Source organism: Sarcophilus harrisii, chromosome 1 (genome assembly GCF_902635505.1).
Source record: "Sarcophilus harrisii chromosome 1, mSarHar1.11, whole genome shotgun sequence".
Taxonomy (NCBI): domain Eukaryota; kingdom Metazoa; phylum Chordata; class Mammalia; order Dasyuromorphia; family Dasyuridae; genus Sarcophilus; species Sarcophilus harrisii.
In genome coordinates, this window is record NC_045426.1 from 697,956,878 (window position 1) to 697,977,001 (window position 20,124).

Here is a 20,124-nt window from a genome sequence, read left to right on the forward strand (position 1 = left end):
ATAAGGGCTGCTTCGTGGAAAAGGCAGGCTGTGGAATGAGTAAGATGTGGACAAAAGGAAAACAGAGGACAGGAGAGGGTAGTCATCCCACATGAAAGGAACAGCATGAGCTTTAAAATGAAGATGACAATGAGCACGGCACATTCACGGGACAATGAGGAAATCAACCCATTTATACTAGAGGCTGTGCATCACGAGTGGTATAGAATAAAACTGAATCACCAGGAGGACACCAGAACACAGGTCCTTAAAAGGTAGGCAGAGAAGCTTAAGTTTAATGTGCTAATGAGTAGAAAAACATTCCAGGATTCTGAGCTGATAAATGATCCTCAGTACTTAGCACAACGCCTGGCACATTTAATAAATGCTTTTTGCCCAATAGATCACACTGGTGGGGCACACAGACTGCATTGGAGGAGGAAAGCATGGAGCTCAAAAGGCTTACCAAGAGCTTGTTCCAGTCATCTACGCAGAAGGTCATGAGGACCTAGATTAAGGTGATAGCAAAAGGACTAGAGATATAGTGTAAAGAAAAAAAATCAAGAAGCCTTGATGATTGACGGAATGAAGGCAAAGTATGATAAAGACAGAACCAAAGTATCAAGCCTAAAGTTAAGTGACTGGGAGAATTAGAAAAGAAGAACTGGAAGGGAGGGCTGACTTAAGGAAGATGACCACTTCAAGATTGACCAAGACGATCAATTCTCTGGGGGTCTGCTAGGACTTATGGTCCAGTTAGTGGTCTGAAACATGGAAGCAGAGTCTGAGTGGTAAGAGAAAGGAACTAAAGAGAAGGATTTCAACACCATAAGGATAGAGATGACAGTAAAAGCCAGGAGGAAGGACGGTCTCGCTGAGCTAGAGAACATGGAAAGAAGAACAGGACTGACTGACATTGACCTCTACAAAGAGGAGTTCTTACAGATCACAGAGGGGGCCAGAGAACAATTAGTGGAAACAAGAACATCACGTCAGAACACCATCCTACTTCAAGCTGTGTCCTAAAACCCCTCATGTCCTAAAATGATTCCTAAGCCTTTAAAAGTAAGCATGAAGGAGAGCGGCAGTGGATGGTCAAGGCTGGTCCTGCTCCCCTCGTCCGTGCTCCAAGGGCTGCTCATCACTGCCCTGTGGGCTGAAGGCGTCCACTCACCTCCGCCTCAAACAGCTTTTTTCTCATGCCCTCCGAGGAGTCTTCTCGGTTCTGCAGCTTCTCCAGCTCCCTCTCAGCTCGCTCCTTGGCCTGACGAATATTCTGAAGCAGCTCAGTCGCCTCGGAGCTGGCTTTCACTGCCTAAACGAACACGAAGAAATCCTGTTTGTGTGGCCCTCTGCAGTGCTGGGTATTTCCACCACAACCTTAGGAGGTTTGCAGCACAAATACTATTCCCACCATATAAATGAGAGAGCTGAGGCTCAGCTAGGTTAAGGGTTTTGTTCACAGGCACAAAACCAAGAAGGAACCAGATTCAGTTTTGAAGCCAATTCTTTGGTCCATAAATTGAATACTCTTCATTTCATTAGGACAGGGGCAAGCCCTGAGACATTATCAGTGTGGTAACATCCAGACAAGGAAATGCTACCATGACAGGTTAGTCTTAGAGAGCTGCCCAGGAGATAAGGGTAAGAAAAAGGGCAATGACTTGCCCACCGAGCCACACTGCTTCTCAACAACACTGGAAACTATCTAGAAATATCAAAAAATAACCCTCTCCTGGGCAGAAGAGCCACCATGGTCATGTCTAGTCACATAAAGCCAGTTTGTTAAAATTGTGCTTTGTCACCCATCTGGGGTCTTTTAGCTGACTTGTGGGGGTCAAGAAATCTTGATTTATAATCAGGGAATGTTTGATTTGCATACCTATTTTATCAGGGCAGTCTGGATATGATACCTGTTTTATATACCTTTATACCCGGGGCATGTAAAAATTTCTTGGGTGAAAAGTCTGAAATGCTTTGCATTAAATAGCAGTTATCCTTCTTGGAATAATGTCAAGTGAGTTACTAATTATCCTAGAAAATAAGTCAATAGAGACACCACCATACTGACTTTAAGCCAGAATCTCACAATCTCTATTTGGTTTTGACATGTTACTTTTAAGAGAATTTGTCATTTCTATCTAGAATAGGGGTTATTAACCCTGGGCTTATGAGCTAGCTTTGTTTTTAATATCTTAATAATAAATTTCAATAGAATTGACCTCTCTTGTAATCTTAAGCATTTTATTTTATTCATTTAAAAACATGTTTTAGAGAAGGGTCAAGAGGCTTCACCAGACTGTCAGAGTTCTCTACACCACAAAAACCGAAAAATCTACATCTAGATGAAGAGGACAATAAAAAGTAAAAGCACTTGCTTGAATGAAGGCAAAGAAAATGCTCATTCAAGTCCAGAATGATCAAGAGTTGTCATTTACTCATCTACGCATACACTGACACATTCAACAATAACAATCATAAAATCATAGAATTGGGTTTTACTCCAACCTTTTAAAATACCATTTCTTTCTTTCCCAAAGTGATTCATAAAGCAATGTGTATTAAAAATAAATAAAATTATTATAATAAAATAACATTTCCAATGATCAACTAAGAGAAAAATGAGTAGATTTGTCTTGCTATGACCAGTATGCTCTTAACTTCCTGGATTACCATTCTTTCCGCCATGAAAACACAAGCTTGCTTCGGTTCTCCACTATGAAGGTTCTCTGGGTCACATGTTGCTACTAGGAAGTGAGTTTCTGATTTTAAAGTGCACTAAAAAACTGACTGGGTCACAATCAAGTCCCCTTCATTTCTCAACATATGAAAGAATGAATCCATTCCCATCCAAAGAAAGTCACCACCAAATTTCTAAAATATTATAACTAGCATTTCTATTTGATAGTCTAAAATTCACATTACTGACAGATCTCAGGAAGGGAAATACGGTTAAAACTCTGATATTCCACTAACAAACAGCTCACTCCTCCCTCTGTTTTTATTTTTCTTCAGGATTCTGCCCAATTGTTTCTTTCATCCTCACTAACACAGGACCAAAGGGGAGAAGCACAGGAAGTCACTGCAGCCTCACCTTAGCCAGTTTCTCTTGTAGCTCCTGGATTTTGAGCTGCTGTTCAGCATTCACCTATAATCATAAGCAAAGGAAATAAAACAAACAAAAAAAAATAGATATTGAGTCTTATAATATAGGATGCATTTCAATCCTGGTTCCTTGAAGCCTCTATAGTATGTTAGGATGGGGCTGACTTCTAGGAACTTACTAGCAGAGAAAAAAGCCTATCAGGAGGTCCACAAATGTGACAGTCTTGCCTTATTCATGTCTCCTTTATGTTCCGTATTAATGTATTAATCCCCTAATAATAATTGATGAAGTTAATCATGAAAAATACCTTTTCCAGTTTGGAATATAGTTCTCCTACTTCAACCTTCCCTTGATCTTTAGCCTGTAGTTAAAAAAATAAAATAAAATAATTTCCAAAAGAGAACATTTTAAAAATTTAATAGTTCTTTTAAGAAATGCTACCTTTTAAAAAATCAAATAAGGAACAAAAGATTTCCAAGGCCTCCTGTTATCTCACAAACTTACTCACAAGACAAAAAAATTCATTTTCACACTATTTCTAAAACCATAGTGTTCAAAAGCATTTCTCATTTACCAATCCCATCCTAGAAACATTTTGAAAATTCCAGGAAGGCCTTAGCTACCTTCATCAATTTATTCTGACATTCTGTGGCTTTGCGTTTAAATTCTTCAGCTGCTAACCGAGACTCTCTCAACTCAGATTCATAGAGATCACTACGTCTTCTGGCAGAGACAAGGTCTTCTTCCAATTGATTCATCATCAACCTCATCTCTTCTACTTGGGCCTGATACTCCTAAAGAGGAGAAAAGGAACACATTGGTACCTAATAAACGTCAAAAAGTAGGAAAATGGATAGAATGTCAATTGTTCACCCCTCTACAGAAACCACAGGAAAGACATATAAATTATGAAGAGAATGGCAAAAGACAGAAATGGAGAGGCCCCAGAAGAAAGAGATACAATTAAGGAAAGAGACTCACAGAGGAAAAAAAATTGTGTATTATCATATAAATCTTCAGAATGATATGTGAAAGAATACATAACATTAGCAAGACCACTGAAAGAGAAGACATGTGACCTTAGTAAAATACTTCAAGTAAATAATTTACAACATGGAGAGAATTTTCGGGAATTCTTTTTGCATGGTACACCTGAAAGCACCTACTGCTTCACATTTAGGATAAACTACCTATTTTCAAAGGCAATCATTTTTATAGATTCTATAAAATCGTGTGCATGTACTGAATACAGAACACTTCCTTAAAACGGATCTCTCCTGTTACAAGAAAGATTTATTTAAAGTCTCAGTAGAAAAAACTAGAGGAGAAACAAATTCTATCAATTTTTCAACATTGTTTCCTTTGGGCTCAAATTCAAAGATGAAAGAAGAATTCAGCATTATACCTGAAATCCTATTTATTCTGGAAAAAGAAAAATTCAGAAAATGTTAAATCTACTCAAAATCCTTTATGAGAATAATTCCAAAGAAGATATTAAATAGTTCCCTACAATATGTTTTAGAGTAATCTAAATCATAAAACTTTTTTAAAACTTGAAAAGAGTAAATTTCTAAACTGCAAGGTTTCAAAATGAAATCAAATGAAAAGGTAGTAGAGGTTTAAAAAAAAAAAAACCTGAGTAAACTACAAAAATACTTACTAGAAATATTAAAACTAAGTACTATAGATATGAAAAGGATTTCTCTAAGTAAAAGAAAAAATTGTAAGTAAACATGGATGGGATCAGGATTGGAAAACCAATCAACTCAGATGTGCAACTCCTACAACTTTTGTAGATAATCTTCTTAAGTTGTTCCAGTCAAAATAATTCTTTTTCCGTGGACAACCAGTGATCCATGTCTCTTAAGATTTTTAATTAAACCTCCAGTCCATCCCTGGAATCTGAAGCCTATTCACCTCAGTAGCAACTACCAGAGCAAAGTCTTGGGGAAGCCAGAGGTACCACCATACTGCAAAAGAGCTCCAGAATACTGGTTTAGTATAGAAAGAGAAAAAGAGAGAGGAAGAGAGAGAGAGAGTGCGTGTGAGTGTGTCCTTCTACTGAAAGCAAAACATCAGGAAGAGTCAGACTAACTGCTCTGCTCCCCCAAAAGCAAAGCAGTTATACCTGTTCTTTGATCTCTTGCAGCTTGCGACTCTGCTCTCGAATATCATGAAGAAGCTGCAAGGCCTTGTCATCCTCCTGGGACACTTCCATCCGTGCTTGCTCCAAACTTCGCTTTAGGCTCTGCAGAAAGTAAAATGTTTACTACATAGACCTTTTCGACCCTTCTGTTTGAAATGTCTAATTAAGAGAACACCGAGCTGCTTCATAGATCTTGAGGCAGATTCAGGTGGCAGATCCTAGTTTACAAGTTCTCACTTGTCACCGGTGAACTCCAATTTTCTACCTGTATACATCTCATCTGTAGCTCCCAGAGAGCCCCCAGCTCAATGTATTACTCTGCAGAGAAAATGAAACCGCAGCTTGGTACCACTGACCAATCACGTCTTCGCTTACTCACGTATTTGGGACTCAAGACCCACAATCACTCAATCATCATCAACAACATCAATAAAGGACATCAGTCAGAATCGTTTTCAAATCAATTACTTCCGCTCTTTTCAAGAGTCTCAAAGGAGCAATGGATTCATTCTTTGCTCAATCTCAAGATCTTAACTAGTCTATTTCTGCCTCCTATCTTATATTTCCTGCACACCTTTCATCCAGAAGGCTCCCACAATGCTTTAAAGGCATTGGAATATCTATCTGTATGAAAAACTTCACCCACTGCTGAAACGCAGCCAGTCCTGGAATGGAAACACAGCAGTTACTCTCAATCAGCAATGCTATAGAGATCTCTTCTCCCTTATGAAAAACTAAAAACTATGTGTGATTCAAGTTACAAAGAATGTTTTAGTTAGGTGAATTATAAACAGCTGGATGGAGACAATGGAGAAGACAGTCACAGGATCTTTAATGATAAGCAACTTAAGGCTTTAAAATACTGTACTGGTGACAAGAGTTCTCTGGCACTAAGCTAGAAAATTAGCCCCTCGCCAGTCCAAAAGGTGCCCTAAGTCACCCTCGTCAGATTCTAGCTTCTTCTACTTGGAAGTCGGACTAAGTACCATCCAAGTCAATTACCATTTAAACCAAGGACGAGCCAGTTCAGGTAGCTCCCACAGAACCATTTTAGGTACCAAGACTAACTGCCCTCAGACTTCTTGCTTGCATTGAGTTTCCTCTTTTGGCTCCCTCAACATTTGGCTGTTCACAGAGTTGACAGAGTAATGGCAGATATTTTGTTTATATCCAGCACAGACGCCCTCTGCCTGTCTCCTACCTGACCTCAGTACTATGGGCCTCGTTGATAGCATCAATGAACAAGATGAGAGACAAACAGGGCATGGCTACCTCCAAGAGAAAAGGACTATGGGAAAGGCTCACACTGCATTCTGTGATGTAAGTAGCCAGGTCCTGCTCCAAGAGGGATCTCTGGGTTTCAGAGGCCTTCAGCTCCACCTCCTTTTGACTAAGCACGGCCTCCACCTCAGACACTCTCCGGTGCAACCGTGTCATTTCCTGCTCCATCTGCAATAAATACACCGACAGGTTAAGAAGGCCAAGTGTGGCTAATTTCAAAATACATCAGGCGCAGAGAAATCTCAAGCGGTCTATAACAGACCACCTTATTGGCCGGCCTCTAAGGAATCCACAAAGATTGTTTAGATGTCAATACCATTGTCTCTGGTCCTGGGTTTGCACAGTTCTTCTTAAGGACAGGCACCAACGCTAAGTCATTCCATTCATTCAAGCCGCTTGTTCACATTCGATCACTTCTCTACCCCAGTTAGCAAAGAAGCCACAACCATCATTTTTCACCTGTTTCTGCAGATGTCACTTTAACTTTATCCCAAATCCATCTTGAACCAGAGGATTCTCCCCCATCTCCTTGTAAGGAACTAGAGGACAAATCCAGTACAGAGAAAGGATATATTTATATCTCTGCTCTCAAGAGTCACAAGAAAGTAGTGAGTTTTAATAGCTTCCAGTTAGTTCCCTCTATGCAGGAACAGTGATTGTTATGAGATGTTGAGCACAATCAATAAAGTGGCCACAGTTACATAAGCAGAGACTTAAAGGCTACGAAGACAGACTCCGGACCCTTCAAAGCAGCTAGGCTGTGTCTCTGTCAGTGATGAGGGGGAAGGGCCACCTGGAAGAAGCAGTCATCTGGGTCAGGCTGAGAAAAAGACTGTTTTAAATCCAGTGCCTCCTCTGGTTAAAAGTAAGATATTTACAGCACAGTCAAGGCCTGAACTCATCTCCTTCTGTACTGATGGAGGAGCAACTTCAGCAAAGGAGGAGCACTGCTCTCTGCGGATCTGCTGGGTCAGCACATCAGCAGCACCGGGCTGATCCCTCGGCACGTACTGGCTGTAGAGTCCCGGAGCAAGGAGGGAGGCCAGCCGCACAAATAAATACCTTGTGACACTTGTCCTGAGTGTCTTGTAGCTCTTTGCTCTTGATAAGAAGTTTCTTTTCCATGGAGCTAATCTTGGCAGGAGAGTCCAAACCTGATACAACAGACCTAAACAAAGCCAAACACCACATAAATATAGACAAAGGATGGGCCAGAAGCATCATTCAGAACACAACACATTTAGTATGTAGGTGTTACATCTGTGACTGGTTAGCTCACTTGTTTGGAATTTAGTATTAATGAAATCAGTGCCGTGAGTTTAGTCCCCAGCTAGGCCAGTTAGCTCTGCTCTGTTTTATTGTCACGAATTACATCCTAATCCTTAGCAAGGATCATGCCAACATACCTGGATGGGTACTGCTATCATTCCAAGTGCTTTACACTCAGTGGAGCACTAGTGCCATTCTCATGCACAAAAGAGACACTTACTTGTGACATGTGTGCACACACAAACGGTACCATCCCTAAAGGATGTTCTATGCTTCCAAACATTTTTAACAGAAATAATTTCATTAAAATATACGTCAAAGATAATCATGAAAAATGGAACACTGCACAAACACTGGTTATGCCAGAGGAAAGGCAGCAGCCACAGGGATCCACACAGGATCACTGACAAGCAGAAAAACATTCTATTCCCACTCTGATTAGGCACGGTAACGGTAATGATCCTAATCTCTGAGATCACTTCCTCCAAGCCACAGCTGGAGCACTTTTACAGGAAGCTTTTGGATTCCAAGCACTAGCATTTTGCCACCAAACTACTTTGGCGTTAACTATTTTGTGTTTATTCTCTTCCTATTTATTCTACATTTACTAATAATACATGCTCTGGTCATCACCCTTTAGGAAAAAAAGTGCCCTTGAAGAAAAGACATTTTTCATTCATGGCATTTATTCATCCTAACACCTAGCCTAGCACCTGGCCCTCAGGAAATACTTGAATCCCAAGACTAATAATTATTCTCACCTACGGCTGCTTTAACATTTTACCAAGAGCTTTACATACATTACATATTATCCTCACAACAACCCCATGAGATTACCAGGACAGGCTTGTTTCATCCTATTTTATGGATGAGGAAAGTTAGGGTCAGAGATGTTCCATGACTCACCCAAGCTGCTCCAGATAGTCAATGGCAAAGTCATTATTATGAGGGCAGAGTGACTGTCATCAAGCCCTGAGTCGGCAGATTCCTAATCAAGGGGTTACCCTCCTTGATGAAAGCCCGCCGTCTCTTAGCCTACTCTGGTCCATGTCCAGTTCTTCCAACATGACACATTCAGGTTCTATCTCAGGGCCTTTGCCTGGGGGGAGGGGGAAAGGAGGGCGGCTCTACCGCTTTACTTCATCTTCCAGAGTTCCCCTGGATCCCTTCAGGACTCAGCTCCAAGGCCACCTTGTGCAAGGTTCAAGTCGTGGCTCCTTTCCCCAAGCCCCAAGTTGCTGCTGCCTCCTCTTCCCATAGTACCTTCTATCTCTTCTAAACAAGTCTATCACCTAGTACTGATGTCATCTCTCCTATTAAAAGTGATGTCCAGGAGGACAAGGACTGCTTTTGTTTTTCTTTGTAACCCCAGCACTTAGCACTTGTGATATAGTAAGTAAAATAGATAATAATAGCACCCATCTCTAAGGGATCTTGTGAGGATCAAATGAGATAATGTCCTTAAAACATTTTGCAAACCTTATAATACTATATAAATGTTAGTTGTTGTTGTTGTTATTATTGATGATAATAACAATGATAATGTTTATTTCCTGGCTAATTTAATGATAAAACATTGTAGGATAAATCACAAGCTTCACAAAATGTCAAGAACACATTGCTGTGGAAGGCAGACATTTTCCAAGACTGTCCAGGCCCCTCTAAAAAAGTCTCCACCACGGAGATGAACAGCACCTTCTGTCTACAACACTGCCCCCTTCCAATCCCTTTCTGTCAAATACACCACCATCCTTCCATTCTCCCAGGTCTCTAAGTTCAGGATTACCCATGATTCCTCAGTTTCCCTCACCACATATCTCACACCAAACAGCAGGTCTGGTTGTTTCGGCCTCCACAACGCACCCAACCCTCTCTCGACTGACACAGCCACCAACACATAGTTCAGGCCATTCTCTCTTCCTGTCCTCCCGTCTCTAATAATAAGGTGACCTTTCTCTTTGCCAAGGCTAACCCCACTATAGGTGCCTTAGATCCCATTGCTTCTCACTTTCTCAATCAAATCAATTTTATCAAATCCATATGAGGTCCTGGCCAATGTATCGAACACACAAGGTGCAAATCCAAAGGACCAAACAATTCCTAGTTGCAGGGGTTCACATTCTACTAAGCAAGACACAACACCTGCTCCACCACGATTCTCCCCACACACACAATTTTCCATCTCTGTGTCTACAAATTTCTTCTTCACTGCTTTCAAACATACTGAAGTCCTTCCACTTTCAATAACCTTCTCTACACCCTTCTATCACTACTAGCTTTCCTTACATTACATCCCACCTCATTCTCAGCTAAATTACTTGAAAAAACCTTCTCTCTTTTCCTCACATGAAAGTTCAATTCCTTTCTTTGTCTCTTTGCAGGGGGTGCTCTCCTTGCCTAGAACACACCGCCCCCAATCTCAGAGTCCCTCCCTCTTTCTTCAAGTTACATTTTCAGCATCATCTTTTACACAAAGATTATTTTAATCCAATCCCCTTGCAACTTTAGCACTGTCTTATCCTAAACTCCAATATACTGGGCATGTGTATATTGTGTACACATACACACAGTCACACACATACACACTCACTCTCTCACCTAACAGAATATAAAAGGTTATAGGGAATAGGGATTGTTTTATTCTTTGTATTTTATACCCCAATGCACAGTGCTTGGCACATAGAAGGTGTTTAATAAATGCTTGCTGACTGATTGATTAATTATACATGGCCGTCCAGACCCTCCTACTCATCCAAAGGATACATCCTCCATTTTGCTATTTTGGTGCTTGACAAATGTTCACTGTTTGGAAGTTCTAAGTACAGTCATTAAGAGCTCTTCAGAGGAGAAAAAAAAAAAGGTGCTAAATAAATCTTAAAAAGAAATGAATAAATAAAAAGCACAACTAAAAAAAGCTATTGCAATAATGTTGTGAATACAAACAGCTTGTGGAAATAATCCCAGAAACATCAATAGGATGAAAAGACAATAGGATGGACAGTAAAGGAAAAAGTAATCTTGTCCATCTGTTACATGGCAGAAAGCTCCCCCCAGCTCAGAGTCCAGGAATAATTTAAAACTCATGGTAGAAGTATTACATGGTATTTGGTTCTATTTGGCATTGACAGATCATGCTTCTAGGCACACTGATAACAAGGCGGACCTTCTCATCAAGGCCTTCTACACACATGTTTAACCCAATCCCCTCCCATCTTCTCCAGAACATTATTTCCACTATTATCTCTTTCTCTAATCTTCAATCTCTTCCATCTGATGATTCCTTACCTGCTCTTTAAAAACATACTCCAATCTCTCTTATCATCAAAAAATTCCTCCACTAACTCCGATGGTGCCCTGTAGCAATCATTTTCCTTGAAATAACCATTTACACTAAATGCCTCAACTCCCTCTCCTCTCACTCTCTTCTAAATCTTCAAAATCTAACTTCCAACATCATTCCTCAAATAAAGCTGCTTCTGTCCAAAATAATCAATACTCTCTTAATTGTGAAATCTAATGATCGCTTCTTAATCCAAACTCTTTTTCTCTGCAATGTCTATCCCTACTGCTCACTTGTTCCCTCCTGGATACTCTCTCCTGCCTTTGGTTTCCATGACAGATAAAGAACTTAAACCAAGGTACCAACTCAGTATTCTTGGTTGCATCTTCAGCCATGTTATATCCAATAACTCTGGCTGTACCACCCCTCTTCTCTTCTCTCGCTAAGTTTTCAAGTAGTGATCTCCCATAAATTAAACTGTCATCTCTATATAATAATAGTTTACACACACACACACACACACACACCATGCACAAGTCAATTTACACCTCATCACCTCTCACTTTGATTATTGCAAATTGTTAAGGACCAGGCCTAAGTGAAGGGCCAAGTCAATTCTCTGAAAGCTTCCACAGCTGGGAATCATAAACTTGAAGGATTTGCAAAGCAATCTTTACTAATGTAGATGTTCTTTGTGGATTGGGAATGAAATAAATTGGAGGCAAGAGGGAAGAGTCCCCTCCAGCAGTCACTGGCAAATGGCTCCCATATCACAATAGCAGATCATTCTAACTGGAGTTCCTACTTCAAGCCTCTCCCATCTCCCACTCAGCTGGCCCTGGGATTTTCCTGGAAGCACAAGTCTGATTATGGCACTGGATCTCAGGAACATCAAAGGCTTCCTCTTCCTTCCAGAATCAAGTACAACTCTTCAACATGGCAGCCCCTTGCTGCTGTTCTAGTCTTCTTGCTCATTATGTCATCCCTGCATATTGTCCCATTTCTTTTGCACAGATGACTCTGCCAAGCCTGGAATGTTCTCCTTGGCAGATCCTGGGTTCTGCAAAGACTCACTGCCATGCTCCTTTCTAAAAGAACCTTTTGACCCCTTCCCTGCTCTTCTGCTGACTGTTCTCCCCAAGCCCTATGTATATCCCATTAAGTATCGACTCCTTAAATGCACTGTTTTGCTTTTGACTCTCTCCCCCAGAGCCCACTACAATTCACCAGGCACACAGAAGGTGCATAATAAATGTCTGTTGGTTATTGGCTTTGACAGGGAACCCCAAATTCTAATTTAGCTACAGTACCCTGAGAAATTTCAAGACAATTTGCCCATACAAGCTTATGTTGTTAGGCTAATAATCAATAACTTAAAAAAAAAACCGACCTATACAGATACCTGCAATGCAGTGTCTAGAAAGATGCATTAATTTGCAAAAGGAACATATTAAAACAGATCGTGGCAACTAAAAATTTTAATGTTATTAGACTTTGTCCAAAGAGAGTTAGCCTATACTGCATTTCTCTTCACTCACAGAAATCATAAAATATGAACTTGGAAGGAACCTGAGAGGTCATTTTCCTAACCAGCTTGTTAGATACATAAGGAAAGACCTAGCAGATAAAGTAACTTGTCCAAGGTTACAAAAGTGTTGATAACAATATTCACATTTAAATAAAATTTTAAAGCAATTTCATCCCAGTCCTCATGATGTTAGCAGTGCAAGACTTCATAAGTGAAGTTCAGAAGATAAGTGATTTTCTAAGATTTTTCAAGTTAATGTCAAAGTTGAGATCCAAGTTCAGGTCCTCTGCCCCAAAATGAAGTATTCTTGCTATTATGCTACAGCTGAAAACTTTTTCTCTGTCCCTCAGGTTTTCTGAAAATTTTCTTATTTTGTTCTTCTACAGTTTTCATTAATTATACAACTGGGCATCAAAGCTATTGCTCATATTTGCTTTATTTTGATATCACATTGAATTCAAGTCATAGACCTACATTTCTCTATCTTTGCCCCTATTCCACAGCACAGTTTGACTGTACAACCATCTGACAAAATTATTAACTTACTTCCTATTATCAATTACCAACACAAGCTAAATTGTACAAAATAAAAACCTTGATGGGAGGTTGGGGCTCTTTTACTTAAGGGTAACACAACAAAAGCTTGAATGATCAGTCTACATTTGGTGAAAGGAAGAAGTCCAAGTTACAAGTGATAAGGGGATAAAGAAACTCTTCTAAATTAAAAGCCATGCCTGTCCCTGAAAAGGAGACTCAGTCAGAAGGACAGAACACAAGTATATGTAGTGTAAATAATAAATAGGGTAAACTAGAAATGGTCCTGAGACCACTACAGACCACTTACTTTTAGCAAAAGGAAAAAATGGACGAAGAGTTTGAGGAACAAATCCAGCATGATGTGGTAGTGATGGGAAATGTCAATTACACACATCTCCTGTTTCTGGTCCCTTACTCTGTTCCATCCCAGAGGCCTACAGGATACCTCCTCATCTCTAGCTCCAGGCTTCCCTGGCTTCCTTCCACCCCAGCTAACCCTCACCTTTGAGAGGAAGCTTTTTGGGATACCCTTAATGCTGATGCTTTCTCTGCTGATTAGTTCCAATTTATCCTGTCTATAGATGTACATGTACATGTCTAGCCTGTTGAAATGTGAGCTTCTGAAGAACAAAGCCTGTCCTTTGACTGTCTTCGTGTCCCAGAACTTAGCACAGTACCAGTATGATAACAGGCATTTAATAAATGCTTAGTGACTGACTGGATGTTAGCTAGATATATACATACATACATATATATGACAAGAGAAGAGCTATTGACAAACCTTTGATTTACCTTAATGATTATTTCATTCTTCAAAAGATGGAACATAAAACTAGAAGAACTACAATTTTAGATCCATTCTAAGTATCGCAGCAAATGGCTGCTGAAGGAAAAATAGTGGGACCATAGGGTCAGCCCCTAAGAAAATCCCAATCAGGCAAAGGTTTAACTTGTTAAAAGAGAAGCCTTGCAAAAGTAACTCTGCAAACAAAAGAAAGTCACCCCCAGTGCTCATCAGCTAGAGAAAAGGGAACAAATCATAATATCTGATAGAAAGAAATGGGATTGTACTTTTCAAAAGTTTCAACTGATGCCTAGTGGTGTGAGCAGGATCAGGAGAATGACTAGCACAACACTGCAAAGACAAACAACTTGGAAAAACTTAAAAATTCAGATCAACACAATGAGCCCCCACAATCTCAGAGAAGTGAAGATAAAGCAAACTTCCAGCCTGGGTGGGAACCAGCTTGAATCAGCTCCCCAGAGTCAATTGTTACATTGTCAGTGCTCTCACATTTACTTCAGAAATTGGTGATCAAACTGAATAAAATAATAAAGAAATTGTTAACAATGCAGATTAAAGTTAAAAGTGTGAATATGCTGTTTTTGTTAAATGTTAAACATTCACAAGCACACCCCTGCATGCTACCCTGGCAGAGAGCTGATGGACTCAGCTTGGAAACTGAGACTTGTTTGTTTTTGACATGGCCAATGGGGGAATTTGTTTTGCTTCACTATGCATATCTGTCTTTATTTTTCAGTGGGGTGAGGGTGGGGAGAAAGCGGCAAGAGGGAGAGAAAATAGATTTATATTCTTTGAAAAAATTTAAAATAAGAAAAAAGAAAAAGTCATCCCTGTCAAAGTAATTCTTTAAAGATAAATTTAGGTATAAGCAAAGAAGCATGACAGCATATTGTAGGTCATTCCATGGAGTCAAGAAAATCTAACTTCTTCCTAAGATTACCATTCCATGGAATGGTAATTCCATTCCATGGAAGCACTATGCCACATCTGAGCTAAAACAGTTAAAAATAAAAATAAACAACTACTGCCTGAAATACTGAGTGGCTCAAGGGGACAGTGAAAAAATTAACAACACAGGATCAGAGTTCAATAGCAAAAACCTAGTCAGTGCTCAGTACTGGGTGAGATTCAGAAGTACAATGAAGATGCTAATAAAAGAACATGCAACCTGCCCCCACAATGCTTGCCTACTCCTCCTGGCCAAACCCTTGGTATGCAGCCAGTTATCCCCATGGAGAGAAATGAGCTTTGAGCAGCCCTATGCATGCAGCCAGACACCCACACAACAGCACTGTCTCTTCAGACACGAAGCCAATTTGATTTTTTTTTCAGTCCCTATTTTCTAGAAAAATTTACTCTTAAATAAAAATTTCTACCTAATAAACATACACCTTCTATGATGTGTCTCATATAGATAACAGGAGGAGGTCTAGTATTGTTGCAGCATACAATTTTTTTTAAAAAGACCTAAAAACACTTCTAAGTGGACCCTGAGTTAAAAATATGATAAAATGTAGCCTTTTCAACCAAGTTCTTATAAACAAAATGCATAATATTTCACAAAATTTCTTAATAAATTATTTAAGAGAATGCTTCATATAGGAGAATAGAATATGTATGTGTGTGTGCATACACACACACACATATATATACACACACATAAATATACATGTGCACACGTACACACACATACAGAATATTCACTCTAATCACTAGTCTAATAATGCTTAAGAAAATTAGCTTAATCAAGGCACTGGTTTATTCCCATAGAGTGAGAGAGCTCCATAGCTGAGAAAAAACTTTCAAAAATAATACCATAGTTGGAAGCACTAAGAAGACCAAGAATGGCTATTTAAGAATAAAACCAGGGAATCAAAATTAAATATGCCAAAGGCTCTACCTTAATTGTATCCCACAGACTCTAAAAATACATGCAACTGCAATCTGTAATATGGTGCAAAAAACTCATCAGCATTCTGTTTCCAAAAATATGCTGGCTTTTAAGATATAACATTCTGGGATTTATGAACCAGCTCTAAAAGCCCATTTAAAAATAAACAATGTCCATCACAGGTATTTTGAAATACCAAATTCTGCTTTCCTAAAAGGTTTAAAGGAGTATCTGACTTTAATTTAAAAAAGCATTATAGCAGGCTTCATTTGCATTGTCAATTCATTCTAGAATGATTAATATTTGGTACAAATCATTTATTCAAAAAAGATACACATTAATCAGAGTTTAGCTACTCATATAATTTCCATTCTGCATCTTTACCCATGCCCAAGGCTGCCAGTTAGATTTTGTTTGCACACAGTAATGCGCCAAGCACTTTTTGTGCCTGGGATGACCTTGACCTGGAGGAGGTGGTATTGAACAGTCCAAATTCTGGAACAGAGAGGAGCCCACTCTGGCCTTTGGAACTTACTACCAAAAAATAAGAAATTCAGCTAAGTCACTATTAAGATGTCAATCAACACATCCTGACTTCTCACAGTGGGTCTGTCAAACTATAGGAAGGTAAATATAACTTTTGAACTCCATTCCACTGAGGATTCTGAAATTCCCCTTTCCTATAATTTGGCCCCACTCTTTTCCACAAGGAAAGTTAGAGCAAGTTTTCTATCTGAAAATCCTAGTTCATTATGGAAGTGGCTGGTTCAGATTCTGTTGAGCTATCTCCCTTCAGAGTAGAAAATGAATTGGAAATGGTGTGAATCTACCTATTTCCTCAAATGGAACCGTACATTCTGCATTAGAATAGCATGAGTAGAAGACAATAAGATACAGGCAACAAAATGTTGAGAAAGAAAGGCAGAAAGAATTTGACTCCCTAAAGAAGCCAGATGCTGTTATAGTATCAGTAAAATTCAATTAAATTCAATTAAATTTATGTACACAGCACCTAAACATTTAAGATCAAAGACTATTTAAAGTGGGTACACAGAAGGAACTGTCCAAAAAAATAAGTCTCAGTCTTGATCTATTTGTTCAAAATCTGTTTTCCAAAAAAACAAAAAAGACAAAAGTAAAACATAAGTAAGGAATGAAAAATTACACTTAAGGGAGGGAAGGACGAATGCCAACCTGGCCCAGAATACAGGAACACATAGTGCTACTTGTCAATTTTGGACTTCTTAAAGAATCTAAGGCAGCCATGCAAATTTGTATTGATTCACAAGCCCAAGCTAATGGGCTAGCAAATATTTACACTGCAAGCCTTGAACAGTCACTATCATACAAGAATTAGGACTGTTCTTTTTGCATTAATTTTTAAGAAGCATCTACTATAGGAATGTACACTGATGGCACTGCCTGACTTCATTCAAATTCCATAAACATACTGCTAACCAAAAAAACCCATTACTTCTGAATTAGCTAACTTCAAGTGATAAGACTATTACATAATCTACTTTACAATGATTTGTTAATTGTTCTCACTGATCTGAAAGCATTTGATACTACCTATAAGTATATTCTCCTCTTTATTCTAACTTGCAACTAAAATTTCAGATTTTTCACTTTTCCTGACAATACTCCACTAATGCTTCAATTTGATGCATACCTATGAGTCTATTTATCAGTACACAGACAAGTGCATGTTAGTTTGCCAGGATGTATGAGATATTGCACTGTCATCTTCTTATCATGCTCCCTGTAAAATAGAAACTCCCTGTGGGCAGGTTATGTCTCATTTTTGTATTTTTTCCACTAAAAGCTGTCATAAAGGAACGTAATCAAAGCCTATTGACTGATAGCTTTGAATCACCTTTTAAAATCTTCCTTCAAGACAGACAAGATGATTTTGACTTTAATCTTTAGGAGGAATGAAACAGTTACACCAGAAATGAGGTGGCACAAGGTACGGAATGGAATAAAAGTAAAAAGGAGAAGATGAGCTTATTTGGAGATGTGGAGTTTTTAGTTTTGCTTTGGACAAGTCCTGTCATTTCTACCTTCACAACATCTCTCCAATATCCCCTCTCTCCTCTAACACTACCTCACATTTGGACTGTTGTAATAGCCTGCCAGTTGGTCTCCATGCCTCATGACTCCCTACATAACAATTTATCTTCCACTAAGTCATCAAATGGATCTTAAGAAAGCACAAGTCTGACTAGAACTCCCTGCACAGTGTCCCCAGGATCAAATATAAAACCCCCTTTGGTTTTTAAAGCCCTTTGTGACCTGGCCAGGCTTCATCCACCTTTCACTTTACCCAAAAGAATTCTTGGACCAATCACACAGACCTTGTTGCTCTTCCTCAAGCAGCATCCTCTATCTCCTACTCTGGGCATGGTCACTGGCAGACTCCTATGCCTGAAATATTCTTGCTCCTCATTTCTGTCTCCTGGCTTCAAGTCCCAGATAAACTCCCACTGCCTGCATGCATGAGACTGTGGCTAACATAAGTACCTTTCCTCCACTGATTAGCAACACTGATTCTCTATATAACTTATTCTACACAGCTGTTTGTGTGTTTTCTCCTGACTAGGCCGAGTTCCCCAAGAGGGGACCCAACACAGACCAGCACACAACAACACATAGTTGGGGATTAATCCATGTTGACTTGATGTCCTAACTTTGTAATCAACATAAAAATCAGATATTTACCAATGAGGAGAAAGAATGGAATATATACTCTGTGCTGTTTAATTATAACAAAAAAAAGGAAAACAAGATTTCCACCAAGACTTCAAAGTAACAGTGAAAGGGAAATAGGTCATCAATGGGGAACTAAGGTTCTACCACTGAAGTCGGGAAAAAAAAAAAAAAAGTAGCATAATGTCCCAGTCACAGATGACTGAGAGGCAGCTAAAAATACAAAAATAGATTTGAATAAAGGCAGATTAGAGTAATCAGCAAAGAGATGAGAGCTGCCATCATGCAAGCAGGAGAAGCCTTAAGAGGAAAGTTTTCAAAGAGAAGAAAAAGAGTCTTTGGCTGAGACCTGAGGAAAATAAAGAGGTTTCTACTTGTCCAGTAGAAAAAGCTAAGTCTTCGTGGAAAATTCAGCCCTTCCCACCAACTCTTGTCTTCCCTCCACCCCAGCTTCATCTTTCTCCAGTCCCCACCATGGTTCTTCCACTATGTCAAGTAACGGTGCTTGAGGTTCTCCCACATGCCTTAGCACTTCCTAGGCCACTGCTGGGTCTCATTATTCTTCCCTTTCTCTGCCAGAAATCAGTCTGGTGACTGCCTCCTTCTAGCCCTAGGATTTCTTCACTCTGATTCCTCTCTTCCTCTTGGGAATGTGCTGGGAGCATTTACAACCCTTTTCCAACATTCTAATCAGTATCACTGCTTGGAGCAAAGCAGACTTGGATTCACATCTTACTGGGACAGTTCCTGGGTGAGCCTAGTCAAGTCTCTTCAGGCCTCCATGCATCATCTAATACAATCCCATAGAAGATTTCTCATAGGAAACCTGGAAGTTCCATAGGAATGTGCACTGCCACCCTCACCCTCGTTATTATCAGGGTTATGGCTATGGTTTTCTGAGTCCATCTGATGTTCCAGTCCTAGCCCATAAATTCCTTCAGGGCAGGGATTGGGTTCTGCTCATCGCCCTCAGATAGCACAAAGAACCTCATCAGCTTCCTGAAATCTTGGAAGGTGGGCCCTAGTTTTACCATGCTGTTTGACTAGGAATACAGACTGCGCCGGAAGCTCAGAGGGCAGAAGAATCCGTCGCATCCGCACCTTCCCGCTGACTGGCTCAGTGGTGCTAGTGCAGCTTCTGAAGGCTTGAGGATTCCCCATTTTCATTTTGGAATACAATCCTGCTCCGGCATCTACAAGCTACAGGGCACTGAGCAAGGTCCTTGAGCACTAGGGCTGTTTCCTCATCTGAAAAAGGAGGAGGTTGGCCTGGGTGGTCTCCAAGGTCTCTTCTGACCCCCGATCCTGCAATCCTACTGCCTGCATTGTCCGACTTCACAGGACTGTGGGGGAAACTGCTGCCAAGAGTGAAAGGCTAACCATCCTAGTTATCAGCCCCAAGTAAAAGAGGATTCCTTGGCATCAACATTTAAATGTCCAGTTCCACCAGAACTAGAACCACCCAGGTCTGCAGCAAGAGAAGCCCAGAAAATTAAGAGATGACTTTCTGCTCTCGTGAACCCCTCCCAGAATTAGAGGAATCTCTTACCAAAAGATGGTAATTCTGTAAAACAAAATCTTCCACTCTTCTTC

The 20,124-nt window shown here is 39.9% G+C and overlaps 1 protein-coding gene across 9 annotated transcripts in view; it reads right to left on the minus strand.

Annotated features, from left to right (window-relative positions):
• The window catches only part of CIT (citron rho-interacting serine/threonine kinase), a 151,200-nt gene that overhangs the window by 72,865 nt on the left and 58,211 nt on the right, over positions 1-20,124 (minus strand). For 7 of the 9 annotated variants that reach the window (XM_031948704.1, XM_031948703.1, XM_023497176.2 and 4 more), the window contains 7 exons: positions 7,575-7,680; positions 6,537-6,680; positions 5,214-5,333; positions 3,709-3,879; positions 3,393-3,446; positions 3,074-3,127; positions 1,154-1,294 (listed from right to left, as the gene is read on the minus strand). In XM_031948704.1, coding sequence (XP_031804564.1) covers positions 1,154-1,294; positions 3,074-3,127; positions 3,393-3,446; positions 3,709-3,879; positions 5,214-5,333; positions 6,537-6,680; positions 7,575-7,680 — 790 coding nt within the window. Of the gene's footprint in view, positions 1-1,153; positions 1,295-3,073; positions 3,128-3,392; positions 3,447-3,708; positions 3,880-5,213; positions 5,334-6,536; positions 6,681-6,828; positions 7,491-7,574; positions 7,681-20,124 lie in introns of those variants that run through there. The other 2 variants (XM_031948706.1, XM_023497178.2) reach the window with 2 other exon arrangements.